The sequence below is a fragment of the Lolium rigidum genome, chromosome 4 (assembly GCF_022539505.1).
Source record: "Lolium rigidum isolate FL_2022 chromosome 4, APGP_CSIRO_Lrig_0.1, whole genome shotgun sequence".
Classification (NCBI taxonomy): Eukaryota; Viridiplantae; Streptophyta; class Magnoliopsida; order Poales; family Poaceae; genus Lolium; species Lolium rigidum.
The window spans coordinates 155225371-155250685 of NC_061511.1; the positions used below are offsets into that span (position 1 = coordinate 155225371).

Below are 25315 nucleotides of genomic sequence, written 5' to 3' on the forward strand. Positions count from 1 at the left end.
GAGGGACTAGATCAATCTCAACGCACAACCACAAGCTCCTCAAAACAGTTCAGAACTATGCAATCTTGTTGAATCTGACGTGCACGTGCAACAACAAGTTCATGCACCCTCCAAGCTCACCTTGGAGCCTGATGGCATCCCACAACAAGGCCGCACACTTCGGTCTGATCTTCTCATTGCAGGTGCAAGTGTGTTCTCTGATGCTTCATGGAAATGCAAGGAAGTTCCAGCTCCTGCGGGTACCACGGTGACAGGAATTGGTGTATTTCTTCAGTACATGGAAAATGGTCAAAACTTCAACACCATGATCCAAGCCTCCAATCCTCTGTTGCAGTCAGTCTTGACCTATTGCAGATCGACCAGCCTACATTCCTGAAGAACAATCAGGTCCTCACTAAGGCAGAGTGAAGCACAACACTTGATCAAGCTCTTCTACATTGGAACCAGACATGTACTTGAAAGATTTCTTCAATGCTACACACAGGTCACCTGCTCAGATGTTTCATATTAGTAGAGACCTGAATGGTGTTGGGCATAACTGTGCTCATCAGGTGCTTAGGCAGGACCTAAGACAGCATATCTACACTTGTGTATGTTCAGCTTATGGTAGTTCTTCATGTATTGGTATCTCAATCTTGCAAAATTCAGCTTGCCAGGACTTTGTAATTCGTGCTGTACTTTGCAACTGAGCTGAATGAAAAATATGGAGCAACCAGCGCCTCGTGTTGTTCAAAATAAGATTGAGACCGTGTGAACGAACACGCTCCAACCTGCGGTTTCCGACAGCGAAATCTGTCGCTGCGCCTGGCCAGGCAGTCGCCGTGGGAACCCATGGCCAATGCCTTACCCGTACGCGCCTTACAACTTTTGCCATGTGCTGCTGCTAGCTAGCCTGAGTACACTACGCCATAAGCCTAATCTAAACTTCATGGACCTGTGAATCAGAAAGCTGATGCTTTTCTGTTCAAAAGAAAAGAGGCTGATGAGTGATCAGCCATGACAGCGTGTCAAAGGTAACGCTATACAAGCAAGATTCCAAGAGATCAGCCGGTTCAGCTTAAAACAGTTCACATTGCTTTAATTTCGTTTTGCTTGAGCTAGAACCTTCTTCTGCATGCATTCAGTTAGAGCATCTCCAACAGAGGCTCTAAAATTTGGCGCTGTAAACGTCGTTTGCAGCGCGCTGGATCCGGATACAGCGCGCGACGCTGGCGCGTGCTTCGCCGGAGGCTCTATTTTACAGCGCAACCAAAAAAGCCAAAAACAGCCCTTCACCAGAGGCTGTAAAATAGAGCTCCACAAACAAGTTTTTTCAACATACATACAACAAACAAGATCAAACACCCACAAATAAATCTGAAAAAATCAACTAAATTACTGTAAATTATCCATATAGCTAGAAATTGATCTCAAGCTAGCAATCGAATCCCCGTGCGCGGCCGAAATCAGTCCGTGCGTGCGTGCGCGGCGACATCAATCGAGTCCGTGCGCGGCTGAAATCCGTGCGTGCGTGCGCGGCCGCGCGAGCTTCGGCTCCGAGCTCCGCCAGCGAGTGCCGCAGCCGTGCCGTCTCCTCCACCGCGTCGTCCCGCGTCCGCGTGGCCGCGTCGAGCCGCCGCGAGAGGTCGGCGGCCGGCGCCACTGCTCGCCTCCGTCGCCGCCCTCCGAGGCCGAGGCCGAGGTTGTCGTCGTCGACGGCGACGAGCGCGAGGTGGAGCGCCGGGTTAGGACACGAAGAGCGAGCGGATGACGGCCCCGGCGACGCGGACGCCACGGCGCGCTGCTGAAGCGGCGGTCGGAGCAGGACACCGCCGCGATGTACGCCGCCGACGCTGTGTCGGCCGCGCCGCCCTCGCTCCGGCCGCGCCGCCTCGCTCCGGCGGGAGATGGGGAAGTTGGGTGCGTCGGCCATGGCGCGGCGGGGAGATGGGGCAGGTCGACGGGGCGGCCATGGCCCATGGCGCATCGGGCGAGGGGAGCTCGAGCGGGGCATGGCATCGGCTTGGATTTGAGCGTCGGTTTTCTTCCCGCGGTGGAGAAGCCAACTTACGGCCGCGCGCCGATTGACGCACCAAATATAGAGCTTTGGATAGCGCAAACTACCGCGCGCACTAAAATATTTACAGCGCGACCTATTTTACAGCGTCTGCTGGAGGGCGGAAAAACGCGTTTGGCGCTGTATATTGGCAGTTTTTTTAGCGCGCGCCTAGTTTAGAGCCTCTGTTGGAGATGCTCTTAAGGCAGTGCATACATGGCCACTTGGCTAGTCAGCCATATGTTTCTACAGGAATATTCACATATTATATCCCTCGAGGAACATCTTATTAAACATTTAGACTGGCTCCATAGATCCAACTTTGCCGCCACGATTGGTCCTTTACCCTGAGGTCAAAAGGTAACTCAGACGATCGACAAGAGTCCACATAAATCTTGTCACGGTATGACCTCGATCTACCAAACATGCACGATCTGCATGTGCACTATAGAACAGTCAGTGGATCTGTACTTCCTTTTTTCTTTGTGGGGATCTGTACTTCCTTGTTCTTGGTAAAATCGTATCTCCGCTAGGCTCGAGTAACATTCTTCTCTTCCTGCATATGTAGGCCTTACTTGCATTGCATGTCCGTCGATCGTATCCATTATCACTCTCCCTGAATTCTGAACTTATGGCCACCTGCTAAAAAGAACTATATGCTCTGCATTATTGCACCTTTGCTAAAAAAAAGCGTTTTCTGCTCCATGGTTAAGCTTCAGTACCACCATTTACTTTGGCTACACGACCGGGCATACGAGCAAATAGTTATGCAGATTTCTAGTATATTTGCGCCCAGCTGGATTCTTTCTAGCTGTGCCGCATTTGCCATTTTGCATCTCTGAACTCACTGGAGTTTGCCTGTCAGGAATCAGGTTTTGCTAGCTATGCATGCCGCGTGTATCTGATGCGCCGTTAGACCTTTGCGACATACAGAAAACAAACGGGGACAGACGAATTAGCATCTAAATTTGAGTAAAGCTACTTATTGGACCATTCAACTGTTATATAAGAAGATTGAGCAATTGGATCCATCCACATGCAGCGAGGCCACAATGATTAAGCAGAGCTAGCTAACAAATTCTAGCATATCTCACTTCGGAGAAAAAAAAAACAAGACTACTAGCTAGCTCAGACATGGCTTACATTACCAAGTGTAAACGAGACGCATGTCACATTCAGTCTTGACAGAAAATAAATCGTCCTAACAGAACCTATGTTTATGAATTATGATAATCTTTTAGTTCTAGTTCATGCACGCACGACCTCGTGCGCTATAGCACCACTGACATCAGATAAAAACGTCGTCAGACATAATCACGAGATGCGGCAGAAATCACCATTTCATCTTCATCGCAAAATCATCACGGCGAAATGGTTCTGGATTCTGGAGTCTGGACTCTGGATCGACCGGCCGAATCCATGGCTTGATGTGCTGCATCTGGGTTCAGCTGAAAACATTAGAGTACGTACCAGTGTACCACACAGATCTCGCAGCCTTACCATTTGCACCAATGATAGCAGAAAAGCAGCAAAGCCGGCCATGCCCCGACCCCCAATCTCTCCACCACATCTTTCCACTACCAACCCTTTCTCCCCTCCGCGCGCACATGCACCGCCAATCCCCTCGAGATTCCCCTAATCTCTCCGGTGTTTAATTATTTCCTTGCACCACTATTTAACACACTGCCCTGTGCCCTCGATCAGCTCTCGCCTTCCTTAGGCAAGAAGTATATAGCGTGCCAGTGTATAAAGAGAGAGTGACAGACTGACAGTGCTGGAGCGAGGATCGTAGGCTCGTAGCGGCAATGGAGGTGGCGCAGATGAAGCGGGGCGGCGAGACGTGCTTCCTACTCCAGGCGGCAGCCGTGGTCTCATACATGGTGCTGCTGATGGCGTCGACGGGGGCGCGCGCGCAGATGCGGGTGGGGTTCTACGACAGCTCGTGCCCGGCGGCGGAGATCATCGTGCAGCAGGAGGTGAGCAAGGCGGTGTCGGCCAACCCGGGCCTCGCCGCCGGACTCCTCCGCCTCCACTTCCACGACTGCTTCGTCGGGGGCTGCGAGGCGTCCGTGCTGATCGACTCCACCAGCGGCAACACGGCGGAGAAGGACGCCGGGCCGAACAAGAGCCTGCGGGGCTTCGAGGTGATCGACAGGATCAAGGCGCGGGTGGAGCAAGCCTGCTTCGGCGTCGTCTCCTGCGCCGACATACTCGCCTTCGCCGCAAGGGACGCGCTCGCGCTGGTATGTACGCGCTCGCGCGCGTAAATCCATTTGTTATCAGTATCACTTTACCCCAATTAATCCTTGTTACCCGTCACTTTAAGATCATCAGCAGACATGATCATATGGGCTCTTTGCATCTAATCTAATCTAAGTAAAGCTAGGCCAGCACGTAGGCTTTCGAATTACTAAAGTTTATGTGATCTGTGTCCCCTTGCTACTTTTTTTTCTCTGCACATTGCCTGCACCAAATGATGCTGCACCTGCATATGCCAGGGGTGAGAAGAGTAAAAAGGAAAATTCGTTTTTTTTGTGTTGTCCAAGTGGATTGAGCCTCCAATCGATCTTGCTTCAAGCTTGCCTTGCTGGCCTCGCCAAGCAGGGCTTGCCGGTGGGACCGTATTGTCAACCTGTTAAAATGAATAAAACATTAGGCACAAAGCCCAGCTTTAAATTAATAAAGCCACAATCATCCAGGTTACAGATTACAGATACCAAGAGCAAGATCAAAATGTGGTGCTGAAGGGTTATAATTAGCTGGTTCAAAATGTAAGTACCTCTGCAACCTAATCAGCACGCACTCATCAACATCGTCTTGTGCGTGCAGACCGGCGGGAACGGGTACCAGGTCCCGGCGGGGCGGCGGGACGGGAGCGTGTCGCGGGCGCAGGACACGGGCGGCAACCTGCCACCGCCGACCCCCAACGTGAACCAGCTCACAAAGATCTTCGCCTCCAAGGGGCTCAACCAGAAGGACTTGGTCACGCTCTCCGGGGCGCACACCATCGGCGGCTCGCACTGCAGCTCCTTCAGCAGCCGCCTGCAGTCGCCGTCTCCGACGGCGCCGGACCCGACCATGGACCCCGGCTACGTAGCGCAGCTCGGGCAGCAGTGCGCCGGCGCCTCGCCGGGCGCGCTCGTGCCCATGGACGTCGTCACCCCCAACACATTCGACGAAGGGTTCTACAAGGGCGTCATGGCCAACCGCGGCCTGCTCGCCTCCGACCAGGCGCTGCTCAGCGATGGCAACACCGCACTGCAGGTCGTCACCTACGCCAACGACCCGGCCACCTTCCAGAGCGACTTCGCCGCAGCAATGGTCAAGATGGGCTACGTCGGCGTGCTCACCGGCAGCAGCGGCAAGATCAGAGCCAACTGCAGGGTCGCATGATCCGTCATTCATGGCGCCATCACTCCATAGATTTTTGGTGTTTGTACTTTGTACTAAGAGTGGCGATTGATTGATTTCCCTATTCGACTTGGTGGTAGCTTTCAATTAGAGGCTTTTCTTTGACCATGTATGTATTCGCTGCCTATTCTTTGTCCCATTGATCGGCTTGTGTTAATTCTTTCTTTCTGTTCACAAAATTGTAACTAGCCCCTGAGGGTTCATGTGCCAAATTAATCGAGCTAAATAATATATAGATACTAATGGCTTTGTAATGGTAGTCGATTATTTCATTTCTGCGCGTGTTTGAACTTTGAACAGAGTATAATTTGCGGCACAAGAGTTTGGAATGATCAATCACACTAAAAGTGGTGGAAGCCCAACTTGAAGTAGATAGTGTGATGGATCTTACCTTCACAACCTCTGTCGGAACTCATTGATGTTGATGATGATGAGGAGGATGATGATGACAGACTTACATTTTCAACATTCCGTCTTCTTTGATTTCTTTTCTTCTAAAAAGCCCACTAATTGGGATTTTTTTCATTTCTCTTGGTGACTCCTAGCATTGGCGGACACATGAAGAAACTAGATGGTAGCCACAGTCCCAAATATTTCTTACACTAGCCCATGCTTGATAAAGAAATTACTAAATGAATAATTTAAAAAAATCAATCTGTTCACTATGAACTTCAAATTTTGAACAAAATGTGATTTGGGGTTCAAGAGGTAGGAATTGATCAATCACGTTAAGAATGACCTAAGCACAACTTGAAGTAGATATTGTTGTGAATTTTAAATTCACAACCTTGGGAAGAAGTACCTTTTCTTGATGAGATGCTTCTTTTTCCAATATTTCTCTCATTTCCTTTTCTTGATTTCTTTTCTTCTCAAATGGAGGTCAACAAGAATTTTTGGTGTCTTCCAGATCATTTAAATAATTAATTGGCACATCATTGTACACAAGATCATCATATGTTCACACTCTTATTATAATCCTCACCTAGCTCTCTCTCTATGTGTGTGTGTGTGCGCGCGCTAGGACTCCACCGCTCGCTTTTTATCATCGAGTATCCAGGGTGTGGACTAATCATCGAGTGTGCTTTCAGGGTTCGTGTTCTTGTCCTTCCTTAGTTTCGTGAAGCCTTGTGCTGGCATTAGCAGCTCACCTCACGGAGATGGCATTTTGGCATTACTACACTACAGGAGAGCACAGATGTGCCGACGGCCAAATATCGGGGCCGTCGGCACAGAAGCATCCGGACCGCGGCGACAAAGATGGCCGTCGGCACAAGCCGGTTGTGCCGACGGTCACCGTCGGCACAGTTCTGGCCGTCGGCACAGGACCAGTCTGGCCGTCGGCACAACATTTTTTTCTTTTTTTTTACTACAGACCTGTGCCTCGGCATAGCTTTTTTCTATTTCTGCACGTCAGTCTTCAAAAAAGCATAACTAAATCATTCTAATTGAGAAAAATAAGTATAATATATCAAATTTTGCAGAAAAACAAGATCTATCATAGAAAAATATAAAAATGGAATATTTCAAATACCTAAACAAATATTTTTAGAAATGAGCTATAACGTTCGAGGTTTCATGGCTTTCACACACGCCAAAAATGAAAAAATTGTCGCTAGTGGGTCGGATTAGAAATCCGTGTCCGGGGACTTGCTTCCCATCTTAGGGTCCACACACGTGCCAAATATGATCTCGTTTCGACAAACTATGCCATGCCGAGGCCGTTTCCCACCTTATTTCCCCTAAAATCCATAGAACTCCGGACGTGATAGCCCTTTTCGTGAAGGGTTTTTCAAAATAATTATCGTATCCCAGTTTTAACAAACGGAATAGTTACTATGACATATAAAATGACGTCACGCGGCTCGGTGGGATTTTTGGACTTCGTTCAAATTGTCATCTGGCCAAAACAGGACCCCCGGGACATGCGGTATCGCCGTACCGGGCGTGCGGGTGCACCCATTCACGAACAAACTAAACGGACAAAAATTAGCACATATAATGATGCGTCGTAGAACTTAAAACAATTTTTCCGGAATTTACGGAGCGACGGATAGTTCACCCCTAGTTCAAATCTGGTCGAGTTTCAGTGGATTCGACGGGACACCGCCGGAGGCCGCATGTGTTCCCAAAATGCTAACGAGTCCACATGTCTTGTGATAGGTGGTGTGTAGGTGGTCTACTATCATTGCACGGAGGTTTCATGTCATACTAAAATGCGCCCCATGTAGCTGCTTCACAAATAAAAACCGTTTGGGCACGCTAAAAATGAAAAGATGGCCGACCGTCGATCGGATTGGAAATGCGCGTCCGGGGTGTTACTTCCCATCCTAGTGCCCACACACGTGCCAAATATGATCTCGTTTCGGCAAACTATGCCATGCCGAGGCCGTTTCCCACCTCATTTCCCTTGAAATCCATAGAACTCCGGACGTGATAGCCCTTTTCGTGAAGGGTTTTTCAAAATAATTGCTGTATCCCAGTTTTAACAAACGGAATAGTTACTATGACATATAAAATGACGTCACACGACTCTGTGGGATTTTTTTGACTTCGTTCAAATTGCCATCTGGCCAAAACAGGACCCCCAAGACATGTGGTATCGCCGTACCGGCCGTGCGGGTGCACCCATTCGCGAACAAACTAAACGGACAAAAATTAGCACATATAATGATGCGTCGTTGAACTAAAAACATTTTTTTCGGAATTTCTGGAGCGACGGATAGTTGACCCCTAGTTCAAATCCGGTCAGTTTCCAGCGGATACGGCGGGACACCACCGGAAGCTGCATGAGTTCCCAAAAAGCTAACGCGTGCACATGGCATGTGATAGGTGGTGCGTAGGTGATCTACTATCATCGCATGGAGGTTTCACTTCCCATTTGAAATGCGCGTCCGGGGTCTTACTTCCCATCCTAAGGCCCACACACGTGCCAAATATGACCTTGTTTCGGCAAACTATGCCATGCCGAGGCCGTTTCCCACCTCATTTTCGATAAAGACAATCAAATTTAAACTAGAGGTACTTGATCTAATGCTCATGATTTTTGGGTAAGTTAACTTTGTAGGTTCAAAAGATGATATGGATGTCATATTTGTATTCCTCTCATTTTTCTGATCAATTTAGACATATTATTTGCCAAATTCGCATTTACTGATATTAATTATTCCTTATTAAATAAAAAACAAAAAATAAAATCATTTAATTGTTTTTCAAATTCTATATTATTATTATTTATATATATTCATTGTTGTTTACTTAAATAATTGTTTAGAATTTAAAAATATAGAGGTGTGACATCACGGTCAAAGGGTTAATATGATAGATATGGTAATATTAACATCAATGTGTCATTTCTTTCAGGGAAGCTCATCCGAAGAGAACCAAGAAGTTAAGCGTGCCGGGGCGGGAGTAGTGTGAGGATGGGTGACAAACTGAGAAGTTTGACCATAAGTGCAATTTGACCTAAGATTAAGTGTACTAAGTGTGATTGTGAAAGATTAACAAGTAAAAGATAGAAGAAGAAAAGTGAAAAAAAAATTAATTTTTTTTTGAATATTTTTTCGAAAATAAATTTGAAATTTTTGAAATACTATGCCGACGGTTTTACCGTCGGCACAACAATCTATACCGACGGCCAGTCTGTGCCGACGGTGATCGGGCGATCCCAGAGCTCGAACTATGCCGACGACGCTATGCCAGAGCGGTCACCGTCGGCACAGCCTGTGCCGACGGCCTTCTAGGCTGTGCCGACGGCTGGCGGCCGTCGGCATACAACATCTCTCCCGTAGTGCTAGGAAGTGAGTGTGGCATCCGTGGCGTCATGGGCAGGCCTAGCGTCCCTCCTCCCGGGCGGCCGCCAGGGTCCCTACTATTTTATCATTTTCTATAATGATGTTGTTCAAAATATTTGCGTCTTATACTTAGTTTCCCTAGCTTATGGAAGTTCTTGGGTACGCCACTTTGAGAGGTTTTCACGGCGAATAGAAGCCCCTTGACAATGCCTAAGACACTCTTTGGCATAATGTTGCTTAAGTACATTCCTCTTGTCACCGAGTAAGGGGTTGACAATTTTTTTGTCCCGTTAGTGTGATGCCTTTCGGCGATGGCACACCACCATGCCTTGTTATGGGGATCATGTTGTGTTGGCTCAATGTTCCTTTATGGTGGCAACTTGTTGTTTCCTTTTTTTTCATGTTGACAATCAATACCATATATACTTATAGTAGAAAATAGTACATGATAGAGATACTTGAGTTGTCTACAACGATTACAAAATAAAGTCTAATGAAAATGAGCAAATCTTTCGGGTTTTCAAACTCTTTCTTCACCATGACATAATCTTATAGTTTTCTGAAGGCATCCGAATAAAAGGAACATAGATACCAATTTATAGACCTATAAATATCAATGAAGGCTTCCCGTAATCTTAATTTCAGCCACAATGCCAAGGATACATGCACACACATCTAGTAAAGTAATCAATCCACATCTACAAGAGTACCAACAACCTGGTCAACATCGCTGGAGAGCCGAGAGTATGAATCACCATTGTCGAGGACGTAGTAGCTAGGACAAAAATTGCGGGGACTATCTTCCTCGGGGCAACCATGAGAAAACAAATCCAAAACCGATCTGGTGAAGTAAGATCTAAAGGACCGTACCTAAAGAAATTTAATCTTCCAGTATCACCATTGACACCTAGAAGGAGATCTTGTCAACAAACCAAAGACCGAAGATCATTTATTATACACGATGCCATTTTCATTGACATGGAGGTGAAAAAACGGGTACCCAAACACTACTCTTATTAAAATCAGAACGCATAAAATTGGGTTCCCACCCCTCCTAACACCGTCAACACCGGCCGGAAAAGGGGAACCCGGTCTATGGAGGAGATGAAGCTAGAGGCAACGACTAGGTTTAGGAGATGGCGGTTGATCTACGATTGAACTTAGGAGGGTTTTTTAGGGAAACAACGTGACTCTGTTGTGGGACTTTATTAATTACAGACAATAGTTACATCGTTCAAAAGTTTGCTAAGAATAAATCTAGGGGCTCTTCCACCCAAGTACAAAAAAGTTCATTAGAAAAACACTCTCTAGCTAAAATTACGAGCAACTGAAAGAGCAAGGTCTATACCTCGTGTTTTGTGTGTTTGATAACAACACTTGAATAAATTTAACCGTGTGCATAGATTGTCTTTAATAGATTTGCAGGTACACGGTGCCCTCGCTGAACACTTCATGATTGGAAGACTCAAGCATAACTTATAGATTTTCTGGTTTTGTGTGTGTCGCGTGGTTGGAGGGGAAAGAGAAAACTGCAGACTCTGCCTGACCGGTACTACCAGTACCAGGAGCGGTAGTACCGCTACCCTACTGGTACCGCCCTGAAGTAGCGCTTTGGGTGTTTGCACATGAAAAGTCCCACGGAGTGAGTTACATTACCTCTACGGTACCATGAGCGGAAGTACCGCTCGCAAGCGGTAGTTCCGGCATGGTACCGCCTAGGTACCGTAAGTCAAGTTACGGCACTACCGTTTTGGTACCGCCGAGGTACCGCGTGGAGTCCGGGGCTCGCCGAGGCCGTTACGGTACCTCAGTGGTACCGCTAGCGGTACTACCGCTTCGAGCCCACGTGGCAAATTTGTGGGGTGATTTCAAACCCAGAGCGGTACTACCGCTTGCCCAAGCGGTAGTACCGGTTGTGCGGGATCTGCACATAATGGTTGGAATTGAAGGAGCCTATAAAAGGGCCCCTTCTTCCCCGGCTCAATTTTATCTCTTCTCCTTCTCTCTCCTCCATTGTTGTTGAGCTCAAACCTTGAGGATCTCCTCACCTACCCAACCAATCTTGCCCAAACTTTGTGGAGTGGTGAAGGAGGCCCCGATCTATAGTTCTACCAAGAGAGAATTCACCAATACTAGCTAGTCCTTAGTGGATCTTGGAGTTAGGGTTCCTATGGTGGGATCTTGGAGGAAATGCTCCTATGGAGGCTAGCTTGAAGTTGTGCTAGCCCCATAGGGTGTTGGGAGCCTCCGGTGTTTGTGGAGCTCGCCCCAACCTTGTGAAGGAACCGCCGCCTCGACCGGCTACTTAGTGGATAAGGGGAAGCTCCTTCGTGGGGCTTTCTCGAGGAACAAGGTGAGGCCTTCCTTCGTGGTGCGGCCGCCTAGCCTTCGTGACTAGCACATCCTCAATGCAGACGTACTCCCTTTTGTGGGAGGAACTACGGGAAACAAACCTCGTCTCGTCTCCGCGTCCCCGGTTGTCCCGCTCCCTAACTTTACTATCATGTTTGGCTCATTTGCTTGTTGTACTAGCCTAAGATCATACTAGGATCACCCCTATCTCTAAAGCTATCGCCTTTACTTCCGCACCGCGTAAAAACTGAAAAAAGGCATAAAAATTGTGTAGCGCCCATTCACCCCCCCTCCCCCCTCTTGTTCGCTACGATCCATTCAGCAACTTCATTGGCTTCTCTAGGGCAGTGCTTCAAAGTAATATTTCCTAGTAGCGACGTCAAATCAACACAATTAGCGAGAATAGCCGAAGATTCACTCCACCAAGCTTCATCACCTGAACATGCTTCAACAGTCTCGATTGAATCGGATTCAGTCTACAGGTTGTTGCACCCTAGGCGATTCGCTAGGGTTAAACCTTCCCTCATAGCCAGAGTTTTGATTGCCGCCGCACACGCTACAATGGATATATAGATAGTAGACGCCGCTATGAACCTTCCAGTGGAGTCTAAAGCTAATGTTCCCACAGCTTCTGCACAAAAGAATAACTATGAAAAAATCCTTCAACATTTACATTTAAATTTTGTTTCCTTTTTCCTTTATCATTTTCTCGAATCAACAGGTCGTTTGAAGTATTATCCAGGTGGGGATCGCTGAGACGCCATTCTGATAATGGTATTTTAGGCCAAAACTAGGGTTCCTTATGTCCCGGAAAAAGTCACCTTAATCAGAAAAAGTATGTGTTTGGAAGCCTGGTTTTAGGCCCGTACAATTCCACCAGATCCTTGATTACTCCAGATTTCTTAAAATTTTGTAAGTCTTAAAAATATATTTACTTTATACCATGTAATATATACTTAAGAAAGTGTGTATTGTAAAAAAAAATCTGCATGTTGAAAATATATATTCATCCGTGTATGAATAAATTTTCATAGTTATTGCCAAGTATAAGATGCTATATGGTCCAAAACGTAGTATTAAAAGCTTCTAAAAAGCTAACGGGTCCATGTTGATGTTTTCTAGTGATGTTTTCTCTTCCTCTTCTAGAAACTAAGCCACACACCAATCCAACCGATGAAATTCTGCCTAGCCGAAATTAGCTAGCAGTTCGCCTCTGTAGGCGGTAACGTAGTCTACAACAAGTTGATGTGCTACGTCAATGTGAGGAATATGTTTGCGGACAAAGACCTCCTTGGTGATGTTGACTGATGCATAGTAGTCCCGGTCATGATACAACAACCCCTTCTCTTTGAGGAACTTCATCACAAAGTACCTAGGTCTGAGTCGGGCCTCCAAGCTATATGAGAGCAGTGCCGATAGATGAGTGATGTATGCAGGCTCAAGACCTACGTCAAAATCATTGATCTGAGGCTTGCTCCAGTTGCAGTGCACGATCCCTCCGGCCCTCCTGAATAGGGGTGGACCTGAAGCTCGAGTCTCGAGGCTCGGCTCGAGCTCGATAAGGCTTGGCTCGGGCTTGGCTCGGCTCGAAGGCCAGGCAACCCAAGCCAAGCCAAGCCTAAACCTTCCAATCGAGGATTGAGGCTCGACAAGCCCGCTCGATGAAGCTTGCAAACCGGCTCGAATGCTCGATATAATTAAAAATTTCCACTAACTTATAGTAAAACATATAGCATTTTACAAGTAATAGCATCAATACATCTAAAACAAGTTCCACAAAGTACGAATAACAATGACAATAGCATACATGACGAGTTCACCACACAAAGTGCTTGCGAGCCTTCACTGTCTCGTCTAGGATGCACTTTCGGTGGAGGAGAAAACAACAAGCTGCAGCAATTCTGTATATAGGGATGGATTCAACACACTTTGGATTGAACTCAACAGGGGTATAAATACCCAATTAGAAGTGCAGTTTAGCACTGGGACGTGTATAGCTAATTGCTGATCTGTTGATCGTGGCACAAAACGTGAGAATGATCATGGGGTGGACTAGGTCGTGCACTTCTGCTCTGAATATACACGTGCACGCCTAGATACAATACTCAACAAATTCAACTACCATCGGTGGGGATGCAGAAATTACAACTCAATTATAGATCTAATAACAATTACCATCTACAACTATCGATCTATAGCTTACTATAAAATAAAGAAACATACAGTACGATAGTTGGACTTGAGAAAGACTGAAAGTCTGAAACGGTGAAGGAGAGGAGCAGCCGCAGCCTAACTGTAGAGTGCAAACTGCCTGATGCGGTTCTGGTTTGGCGGCTGGAAGACTGCCGGTAGGTGGCCGGAGGGATCCGTTGGAGGAGGAGAAGGGGCAGCGGTGGCCGGCGTTGGTGGTGGAGGCCGGGGAGTGTGGCGGCGCCGACGTCGCTCTACGACTACAGCCTTGGCGAGAATGAGCAGAGGAGAGAAGGTGAGCCGTACCAGCACAGGAGATTGAAGAATGGAGCACGGAATTTTCCAGTTTTGCACGATGGTCTAATTTTGGTGGTTGGCTCGTGAGCTGTACGAGCCGAGCCTCGAGCCCTTCGAGCCAAGCCTCCAGCCCACTTTTCTGGACCTCATTTGCATCAAGCCAAGCCTAGGCTCGGCTTGAATTCCCTCAAGCCTTAACGAGCCGAGCCTCGAGCTGGCTCGGCTCGGCTCGATTCCACCCCTACTCCTGAACAAACTGTCCTAGAGAGTTAAGCGATTTGCGATTCCCATCTCTTCCCTTCCATGATTTAGGTTTAGATCTGGAGGTATGGTAGCATGTGGTTGCCGGTCTATGGTCCGAGAAACATCTAATATGCTGTTTTTTGTTCTATTTATACCAAACTTTTATACGTGTATAACTCTATTTTAATCAAACTACAAACTCATTTACATAGTTAACCGTAATTATTTCAAAAACATTAATTATTTAGTTATTTTTTTACATAGTTGTGACATGTATAGATGAAGGGTGCATGTCTTTTGGGCTTTTGACAAATTGATACCATCCTTTTTGACAAAAGTTTTACATATTTTATCTCAGATTACGTTCTTTTTTAGAAAATAATTAGACTGAACCATGCATGTAATTTATATAAATTATGGTGTACATATATTAGAATGTGTGTTTTGCATATATTTATATATTTTCAAATTTCCTAGCATACATATATATCTTAACGATGGTCTAACAAATATATTCTGAAGAAATATCGAGTGTATGATTAGGCATAAGTAACTAGAAAATTCAAGCAAGCGCCCTCCAGTTTTGTTCGTCTTTCAACAAAATATATTCAATAACATCTGCATCTTCCGTTAAGCATTTGAACTTTGGTTGACCATTTCCCATACTGTCCTGGATTTTTCGAATGCCCACACTCTTCAACCGGGCTTCCTCGACTTAATTATGGAGAGAAGGCTTACTTCAAGATTAGTAAGAAATCCCTTCTCAATGACAGCCATTGGAGAGGATGGTCCCTAGCAAGCAATAGAACATGAGAAGACTTCTGGCTCGAAGGCATCAACTACTAAGAGAAGTCCTGCCATCGGCGGACCAAAATAGATTACCGCCGAGTGCATCGGTGGTACACATGCTGGTGGCAATAGCAGACTGCGCGCGCACCAGCCTGTTACGTTGGGAGTAACACCACATATCGCTGGCGCACCACTATGGTACGCCGGCGGTATTCATTTTTAGAATTCAAAAAAAATAATCCTCGATCTAGATCTAGATCTGGTCATTGCCATGGGAGATGCTCAATCAATCCAGATCTAGTCGTGGTCGTGAGCGTCGCGCAGGAGGGAGGGAGAGTAGGTCATCGCCGAAGGGAGGGAGGGAGGGAGGGAGAGGAGGTGGTCGCCTAAGGGAGTAGCTCTCCGGAGGGACGTAGAGGAAGGGCACCGGAGGGAGGGAGAGGAAGGGCATCGGAGGTAGTAGCTGGAGGTCGCTAGAGGCATCCATCTCGGAGGTGGTCGCCAAAGGGAGTTGATCGATTAGGAGGTCAACAGAGGGAGTTAGAGAGGCATAGGATGGTGCGCCGGAGGAAGGGATCGGATGGTGTGCCGAAGGAAGGGAGAGAAAGGAGGAGGAGGAGGAGAAGGTGGAGAACTGGACGAGGTGGGGAAAAGATGGTGGAGAAAGGGAAGATGAGGAAGGAAAAGTGAGAAATAACAGAGGGAGAAGAGTCATGGTATGGTTTTCAGATTAATTAAGGTGAGGTTTGAAGAAAATTGCATTAAAATCTGAAACCTCGGAAAACTCTATTTTAATTTTTTATTTTGTGGAATCTAAAAAGTCGGTAAACAGACATAGGAGGTTGAATTGGGATGTAATTTTTTTTGTAGATTCCTTTTCAAATAAAATACTTTTTCATTCGAAATCGTATGCAAAATTCATATCCATTTTACCGAAACATGGCGTCATTTTGCAAAATATAGAAATTCATGTTTCTTATTTTTCCTAACAACTAGGTTCCGTAACATATGGACATCTCAAAGGATTTTAAAATTTTAAGTTTCTATCATTTAATTTTATGTTTTTTCAAAACTGAAAAGGCGATCCAAAGGAGGGGAAGCGGAGATTCTTCCTACACTTATCGTCAGCGCACCAATATAGTGGTAAGTGTAGGCAGTGGCTCTGACCTGGCCCGGACCTGAGCGAGACTTACCTGCGCACCAATATTTGGTGTGTCGATGGTATTTTACCGCGGGTATAACACTATATTGGTGCGCTGGTGGCTATACTAGAAAAGGCCTACTCGTAAGAACACTACCAGTGGTGCACCAGGAAGATGTGTGCCACCACTAACCCTTTTACCAGTGGTGCACCAGGCCACACATGCGCCATTTACTATATTTTTGTTGGGTCCACCCCCTTCCCAGGCTTACCAGTGGCACACCAGGCTATCTCACATAGCAGTGGCGCATCAAGAAGTGGTGTGTCACTGGTATGTTTGGGCCTTTTCTGAAAATGGGCAAAGTATGCCCCCTAGCAATGGCACATCATGGCATGGTGCCCCATGTGGATCCCGTTTCTAGTTTCAAAAAAAATAAAAATAAAAATTGATAAAAAAATCAATAAATAAAATCTGTCGAGATGTTCATGTGTTATGTCATCTAGTTGTAAGAGAAATAACAAAAATAAATTTCGATTTTTTTGCAAAATTGCGTCATGTATCGGTAAAACGGGTTTTGTGGGTGCATTTGACCTCCGATGAAAATGTTTTTATATGAAAATTTATCTAGGAAATTTTTTTGATTCCCAAATGTCAAAAAGGGAAACATGAGTTATTTCAGATTTAAGATTCCAGGCAAAAAAATCAAAATAAAAAAGTAGTAGTGGCGCACGAAGCCTTGTGGTGCGCCACTACTAACCTTCCCGCCTCCAAAATTCGAAATGGCCGGCCACCATCTACCCCCACTACCATCTTATCCACCTTCATCCTCCCTCCTCTTTCCTCCATAGATCATCTCCTCTTCCTCCTCCTCCCCTCCTCCCCTCTCCTCCATCCTATCCTCCTCTCCTCCATCCTCTCCTCCACTCCGACGTCCCTTCCTCCTCTCCGGCCTCCTTTCCTCGAAGCACTCCAGCGTATGGTCCTCCTCTCATCCACTCCATCTCTCATCTCCTCCATCCTCTCCTATCTTCTCCTCCATTCTCCATCCTCTCCTTACCATCCTCCAACCTCTCCCATGGACCATCTAATTGGGAAACATAATGAGGAAAAAATGGTGCTAGATGAATGGGACAAATAATTCGGAAATCAAAAACATGAAAAAAAACAAGAAAAATATCGTGAAAATATGGTGCTAGATCTAGATCCGGATCTGGATCCGGATCCAGATTTCAAAATTTTGCTAGTGGCGCACCCTAAAGAGCTAGTAGTGGTGCACTAAGCAGGGTTAATAGTGGCACACCTAAATTTTAGCAGTCACGCACCAGCTGGTGCGCCACTGATATTTGGATTACCATTGTCGCACCACATGGTGTGTCATACCAGTGGTGTGATAGTAGTGGTGCACCCGTGCGCCACTAGTAGCCAAAAGTGGTGCACCGCTGCTAGGGTTTTTTCTAGTAGTGTGGTAACCGTAGGCCTATAGCCTATTTCCTAGTAGTGACTACGACTAATTCCAGATCATGTGTAGGATAATTAAGCTCGTGAGATCTCAACCAACGAGAAGCATAAGCCAGAACATTGCGGTCTTGCATGAGAACACAACCCAAACCAGTGCGGGAAGCATCACAATAAATCTAAAATGGCTTGCTAGTGTCCCGGAGAGTCAACACAGGAGTGGTGGTGAGGTACTTCTTGAGATCTTGGAAGCTCTTCTCAGAATCCTCAATCTTCACAAATTTCTTATCATTCTTCAGAAGCTCGGTCATTGTCTTCAGTATTTTGGAAGAGCCCTCAATGATGGAGCGGTAACAACAAGCAAACCCAAGAAAACTTCAGACTTTGAAGACAGACTTTGGAGATTGCCATTTCTGAACAGCAAACGCCTTGTTAGGGTAAAAAACAACACCCTCATCTAAATGAACATGACTCAAAAGTTCCATTGAAGTCTTCTAGAATTCACACTTTGAGAATTTGGCATAGAGGCGTTGCTCCCGGAGTTTCTCAAACACCAACGAACGACGAAACCCTTATTTCCTTTATTATTAGGTATAGATATAGATATAGATTAGGGTTCATCTTTGTCTATGTGAGAATACAACTGCGCTACAATTTATTCTATAAAATCATATAATGGTAATGAATACATTTTCAGGGAAGTTTCTTTTACTCACATCTACATTTTGCTTACCTCGTTGTTGTTACCCCTATCGTCAATGATTTCTATAACCATGACTCAGAATTTGTGCAGCTCTTCAACGACTTCACATAGGTAAATGCAAGAGCCTCCAAATTTTAATGTTCTCCCAAGTTAATTCTCAATCATGCTTGTAAATATTGTGTTGAATAACAAAAAAATCGTTGTGACTGTAGAATTTGGCATCTGTGAGGGCTCGGTCACTATTCTTCCTGGGAATGAGGAACTCCATTCCCAAAAGGCAGCGGAAGGATGGCAATAACTCATGGGGAGCGCATGGGTAGTGATTTTTCCCCATGGATATCCGATTGACATGTGGGACCCAAGTGTCAGTGAGACATGAGATTTTACCTAGTCCTAGATGGCCCTCTCTTGAGGCCAAAATCACCAAAGGTCCACTAAGTGTCTAAGTCTAACACGTAACCTTCGATTACCACTTCATTCATGGCCTCCCATGCTCACTCACTCGCACACTGCGAGGAAGGGCTTGGCCGACGGCCCTCCCTTCCACCTCTCCGGCAATCCTTCTCTGCTCCGCCTAGAAGACACACGGGCGGTTGGTAGGCTTCCTCTCATCTCATCGCCATTACTCCTATGTGACGCCCCAGAACCGGTACCATGAGGATCCCAACGAACCCGCTGAAATCCGCACGATATCGATTCTGAGATGCCCTCCGACGCGACGTGCGCGACGAATCACACACGTGATGCCAGAGGAATTAACACGAGCAGTAACATTACAACAGGTTTACAATGGAGCCCACAAGAAACATATATTGCAACAACGACTCCAACGAGTCAAGATACAAATATACAATACAAAGATCCAAATCATACAGAAGGTCAAATACGTCCAACTACGGATAAGATACAAATTGGACTAAGAGTACTGAAGATAACCAGTGGAATCCATAACCCTGCCCAGGCCAAGCCGGAAGGGTAACCTTGCTAACGTTGTCTTCATCGAACATGTCTTCAAACCTGCCCGGTTATGTCCCAAAGCAGCAATAAGTACATACTTAACAAGACTTCAAGACGTATAAGCATTCGTCAACCCGTCGTCCTTTGTACTTGAGGCACGCAGGGGACTTAGAGGACGCAAGAGGAACGTCATAGGCAATATGGTGGGGTTAAGCGGCAGCGCGCAAGCACTAAAAACCTATAGAGACACTCTACAACATTCGTCTATCAGAGAAGGTCAGAGAGCGCATAAACTAACAGTTCTATACTCTGCAAGCATAACACAACCGATGCATTCCCCCTTCACAAAGTAAGAAGTACTAACAAGGGCACTCACATGGTTGACAAGTTTTATTAGGTAGCCATTGTACTAATGCTATATTACTACGCAAGTTATTAGCAAATTATTAATATCAACATAAAGGTGTAAGTTGTTCTATGATCAAGCTATACAATTCCAAGTCGTCCATAACCGCGGACATGGCTTATCGATAAGATGTACACCCTGCAGGGGTTGCCCAAATGTAACCATACGCATGCTCGAACCCACTTAGGTGGAGTCTCACAACAAGACCATTCCCAATTCAACAAGAAAGTCTAGGGGGCTGATACGTCCCAAAAGTATTGATGACCCACAAGTATAGGGGATCGCAGCAGTCTTCGAGGGAAGTAAAACCCAAATTTATTGATTCGACACAAGGGGAGGTAAAGAATACTTATAAGCCTTAAAAACTGAGTTGTCAATTTAGCTGCACCTGGAAAAGCACTAGCAACAGGGGTGATGTGAAAGTAGCAGTGATATGAGAGCAGTAGTAACAAGTAAAACAAGCAAGCAGTAATAGTAACACAGGAACAATGGCACCAGAAGATAGTTGATACTACTTCCAATGACATGTAGAACGAGTATATGATGATGAAAGATGGACCGGGGTTCCCAGCTATCTACACTAGTGGCAACTCTCCAATAACAAGTGTTGGGTGAACAAATTACAATCGGGCAATTGATAGGATTGAAATAGCATTAAGACAGAATATCAAGATCATTAATCATGTAGGCATGTTTTCCATATATAGTCATACGTGCTCGCAATGAGAAACTTGTACAACATCTTTTGTCCTACCAGCCGGTGGCAGCCGGGCCTCTAGGGAATCTACTGGAAATTAAGGTACTCCTTTTAATAGAGCACCGGAGCAAAGCATTAACACTTCGTGAAAACATGTGATCCTCATATCTAAGCCTTTCCCTCCAATTGTCCCAATTTCTGTCACTTTGGGGTCTTTGGTTCCGGACATAGACATGTGCATACAACTTGTAGATACAATCTAAGCAATAAGTATAGAGCTTAAATCTAAGATCATGCCACTCGGGCCCTAGTGACAAGCATTAAACACAACAAGATTGCAAGCAACAATAACTTCACAAACTTTATAGATAGACAATCATAACGTAACAATCCATCGGATCCCGACAAACACAACACCGATTACATCGATGAATCTCAATCATGTAGGGCAGCTCATGAGATCATTGTATTGAAGTACATGGGAGAGATGATACCAACTAGCTACAGCTAGAACCCGTAGTCCATGGGGGAACTACTCACGGAGCATGATGGAGGCGATGGCGTTGATGGAGATGGCTTCCGGGGCACTTCCCCGTCCCGGCAGGTGCCGGAACGCAGACTTCGTCCCCGAAACGGAGTTTCGCGATGGTGGCGGCGCCCCTGGAGTCTTTCTGGAGTTTCGTCAATTGGTACTGCGTTTTTAGGTCGAAAGGGCTTAAATAGGCGAAGAGGCGGCGCAGGAGGGTGCCTGGGGGCTCCTCACCATAGGCTGGCGCGGGCCCAGGCCAGGCCGCGCCGCCTTATGGTGTGGTGGCCCTCTGGCCCCTCTCCGACTCTTCTTCGGTGTTCGGAGCCTTCCGGGAAAAATAGGAGGTTTGGCGTTGATTTCGTCCAATTCCGAGAATATTGCCCGAACAGCCTTTCTCGGAACCAAAAACAGCAGAAAACGAGAACCGGCACTGTGGCATCTTGTTAATAGGTTAGTTCCGGAAAACGCATAAAAACATTATAAAGTGCAAGCAAAACATGTAAGTATTGTCATAAAACAAGCATGGAACGACAGAAATTATGGATACGTCGTGGACGTATCAGCATCCCCAAGCTTAGTTCTCGCTCGTCCCGAGCAGTGTAAACGATAAAAAGAATAATTTCTGTAGTGACATGCTACTTACATACCCTTGATCATACTATTACAAAGCATATGAAATGAATGAAGTGACTCAAGGCAATAATCTATAGTTGCTAACAAGTAGATAACATATAGCAAAACTTTTCATGAATAGTACTTTCAAAACAAGCATCAAAAGTCTTGCACAAAAGTTAACTCATAAAGCAATAAATTCAAAGTAAAGGCATTGAAGCAACACAAAGGAAGATATAAGTTTCAGCGATTGCTTTCAACTTTCAACATGCATATGTCATGGATAATTGTCAACATAAAGTAATATGATGAATGTAAATAAGCAAGTATGTAAGAATCAATGCACAGTTAACACAAGTGTTTGCTTCTAAGATGGAAGGAAGTAGGTAAACTGACTCAACATAAAGTAAAAGAAAGGCCCTTCGCAGAGGGAAGCATTGATTGCTATATTTGTGCTAGAGCTTTGGTTTTGAAAACATAGAGAGAGCATAAAAAGTAAAATTTTGAGAGGTGTTTGTTGTTGTCAACGAATGGTAGTGGGCACTCTACCCCCCTCGCCAGACAAACCTTCAAAGAGCGGCTCCCATTTTATTTTTATTTTTGTGTGGCACTCCTTCCAACCTTTCTTTCACAAACCATGGCTAACCGAATCCTCGGGTGCCTGCCAACAATCTCATACCATGAAGGAGTGCCTTTTTATTTTAGTTTTATTATGATGACACTCCTCCCCACCTTTGCTTTCTCAAGCCATGGCTAACCGAATCCTTCGGGTGCCGTCCAACAATCACATACCATGGAGGAGTGTCTATTTTTGTTAATTAATTTGGGACTCGGGAATCCCATTGCCGACTCTTTTTGCAAAATTATTGGATAAGCGGATGAAGCCACTAGTCCATTGGTGAAAGTAGCCCAACAAGATTGAAAGATAAACACCACATACTTCCTCATGAGCTATAAAACATTAACACAAATTGAGAAGCATTTTGAATTGTTTAAAGGTAACACTCAAGCAATTTACTTTGGAATGGCAGGAAATACCACATAGTAGGTAGGTATGGTGGACACACATGGCATTGGTTTTGGCTCAAGGTTTTGGATGCACGAGAAGCATTCCCTCTCAGTACAAGGCTTTGGGCTAGCAAGGTTATTTGAAGCAAACACAAGTATGAACTGGTACAACAGAAACTTACATAAGAACATATTGCAAGCATTATAATACTCTACACTGTCTTCCTTGTTGCTCAAACACTTTTACCAGAAAATATCTAGACCTTAAGAGAGATCAATTATGCAAACCAATTTCAACAAGCTTTACGGTAGTTCTCCACTAATAGGTTTAAACTATATGAAAAAAAAAATTAATCATGATCTACTTGAGAGCTCAAAACAATTGCCAAGTGTCAAATTATCCAAGACATATGAGGCATTTTCCTTTTCCAACCAAATAAGTATTGTAGCTTCCAACTTTTATCATTGAACATTAAAAGTAAAACGAAGAACAAGTGTTCATATGAAAAAGCGGAGCGTGTCTCTCTCCCACACAAGGATTGCTAGGGTCCGAATTTATTCAAACATAAACAAAACGAAAATAAACACACAGACGCTCCAAGTAAAGCACATAAGATGTGACTGAATAAAAATATAGTTTCAGGGGAGGAACCTGATAAGTTGATGAAGAAGGGGATGCCTTGGGCATCCCCAAGCTTAGACGCTTGAGTCTTCTTGAAATATGCAGGGATGAACCACGGGGGCATCCCCAAGCTTAGACTTTTCACTCTTCTTGATCATATATCATCCTCCTCTCTTGACCCTTGAAAACTTCCTTCACACCAAACTTCTCATAAACTTCATTAGAGGGGTTAGTACTCAAAAAATTTGAATCCACATTGGTCCTGTAGTGGCACATTGCAAGAACTCAATAAAACATTAGCTACAGCTCTCCACGTCTAGAAAACCTCGCTTAAAGTCCACAAGAGACAATGCAAAAAACAGAGACAGAATCTGCCAAAACAGAACAGCCAGTAAAGACGAATTTTAAATAAATACTTCCGTTGCTCAAATCAGAAAACTCAAAACTAATGAAAGTTGCGTACATATCTGAGGAACACGCACGTAAATCGGCATATTTTTCTGAGTTACCTACAGAGAAAACAGCCCAGATTCGTGACAGATAGAAATCTGTTTCTGCGCAGAAATCCAAATCTAGTATCAACCTTTGATTAGAGGCTTCACTTGGCACAACAAAACACAAAACTAAGATAAGGAGAGGTTGCTACAGTAGTAAACAACTTCCAAGACACAAATATAAAACAAATTACTGTAGCAAAATAACACATGGGTTATCTCCCAAGAAGTTCTTTCTTTATAGCCATTAAGATGGGCTCGACGAGCTTTAAATGATGCACTCGCAAGAAATAGTATTTGAGGCAAAAGAGAGCATCAAGAAGCGAATTCAAAACACATTTAAGTCTAACATGCTTCCTATGCAAAGGAATCTTGTAAATAAACAAGTTCATGAAAAGCAAAGTAACAAGCATAGGAAGATAGAACAAGTGTAACTTCAACAATTTCAGCATATAGAGAGGTGTATTAGTACCATGAAAATTTCTACCACCATATTTTCCTCTCTCATAATAATTTTCAGTAGCTTCATGAACAAACTCAACAATATAACTATCACATGCAGCATACTTTTCATGATTTCCAAACACATAATTTTTATCAAGTTCAAGAATAGTGGAATTAAAACTTTCAAACTTACTTTTATTAATAATATAACAAGGTAGTTGATCAATCTCAATAGATATGGGACTCATAGAATAAGTCAAGAACTCTCCAATCACATTTTCATTAGTAGTACAATTAATATTATCAAGTAACATAGGACCATCATCTAGAGCTTTATCATAGACATTTGCAAAACAAAATTCTTTAGTACCATGCATTTCGACATCAGGCACAAACAAAGCATTATCATAAGATTTATCAAAGTAGCATGGATTATCATAAATAACAGTAGCATAATCATTCTCACAAGTATTACTCATAGGTACTATTTCAAGAGAATCCACAGGAACATAACATTCAACCTCTTCCGGTAAGCATGGAGGACAATCAAATAGTGTAAGAGATAAAGAGTTACTCTCATTAGAAGGTTGACATGGGTAGCTAATCCATTCTTCCTCCTTTTGTTCGTCGCTCTCCTCTTCTTTTTCATCCAATGAGCTTTCAGTGTTCATCAATTTCCTCCTCTTTTTCATCCAATGAGCTTTCGAGGTTCATCAATTTCTTCTTCCACCGGTTCCTCGCAAATTGTGAGTGCATTCTTGTGCATTAATGTGTCTCTCTTTATAATCAAGGATATAAGGATTCCTACTGTAGCATTCTATGCAAGAATTAAGGATAGTAGAGACATAATCTTTAAGGTCCTTACAAATAGCACAAGTTTCATAATTCTCAACCATCAAGGATTCTATCTCGGAGGCTCCCATAAATAAGACAAATTGTTCTACCTCTTCGAACCCATAATGAATATAGCAATTCCGATTATAGTTCTTAATTAAAAATTCCTCACTAAAGCCACATTGAAATTTAAGATGTTTAGTATCCTGTTGAGAGCAACAGTTTATATCATGGCGTCTAAGCAAGATTCTAGCCATTGTATTCAATTTTTCTATCATAGCACTCATTATTTTACCAGTTCTTG

At 44.7% G+C, this 25315-nt stretch overlaps 1 protein-coding gene across 1 annotated transcript; it reads left to right on the plus strand.

The window, feature by feature from the left end:
* The first annotated feature begins 3840 nt into the window (after nucleotides 1-3840).
* Nucleotides 3841-5428, plus strand: LOC124647669 (peroxidase 5-like). The gene is made up of 2 exons (XM_047187576.1): nucleotides 3841-4278; nucleotides 4865-5428. Exons 1-2 carry the CDS (start codon nucleotides 3841-3843, stop codon nucleotides 5426-5428), a joined length of 1002 nt encoding a protein of 333 aa, XP_047043532.1.
* The last annotated feature ends 19887 nt before the right edge of the window (nucleotides 5429-25315 follow it).

Excerpts from the sequence above, each read along its gene's own strand:
- LOC124647669 (XM_047187576.1), top strand. The coding sequence starts at position 3,841 with ATGGAGGTGGCGCAGATGAAGCGGGGCGGCGAGACGTGCTTCCTACTC. Across the intron at positions 4,279-4,864 it reads CAAGGGACGCGCTCGCGCTG|ACCGGCGGGAACGGGTACCA; the intron begins GTATGTACGCGC and ends TTGTGCGTGCAG.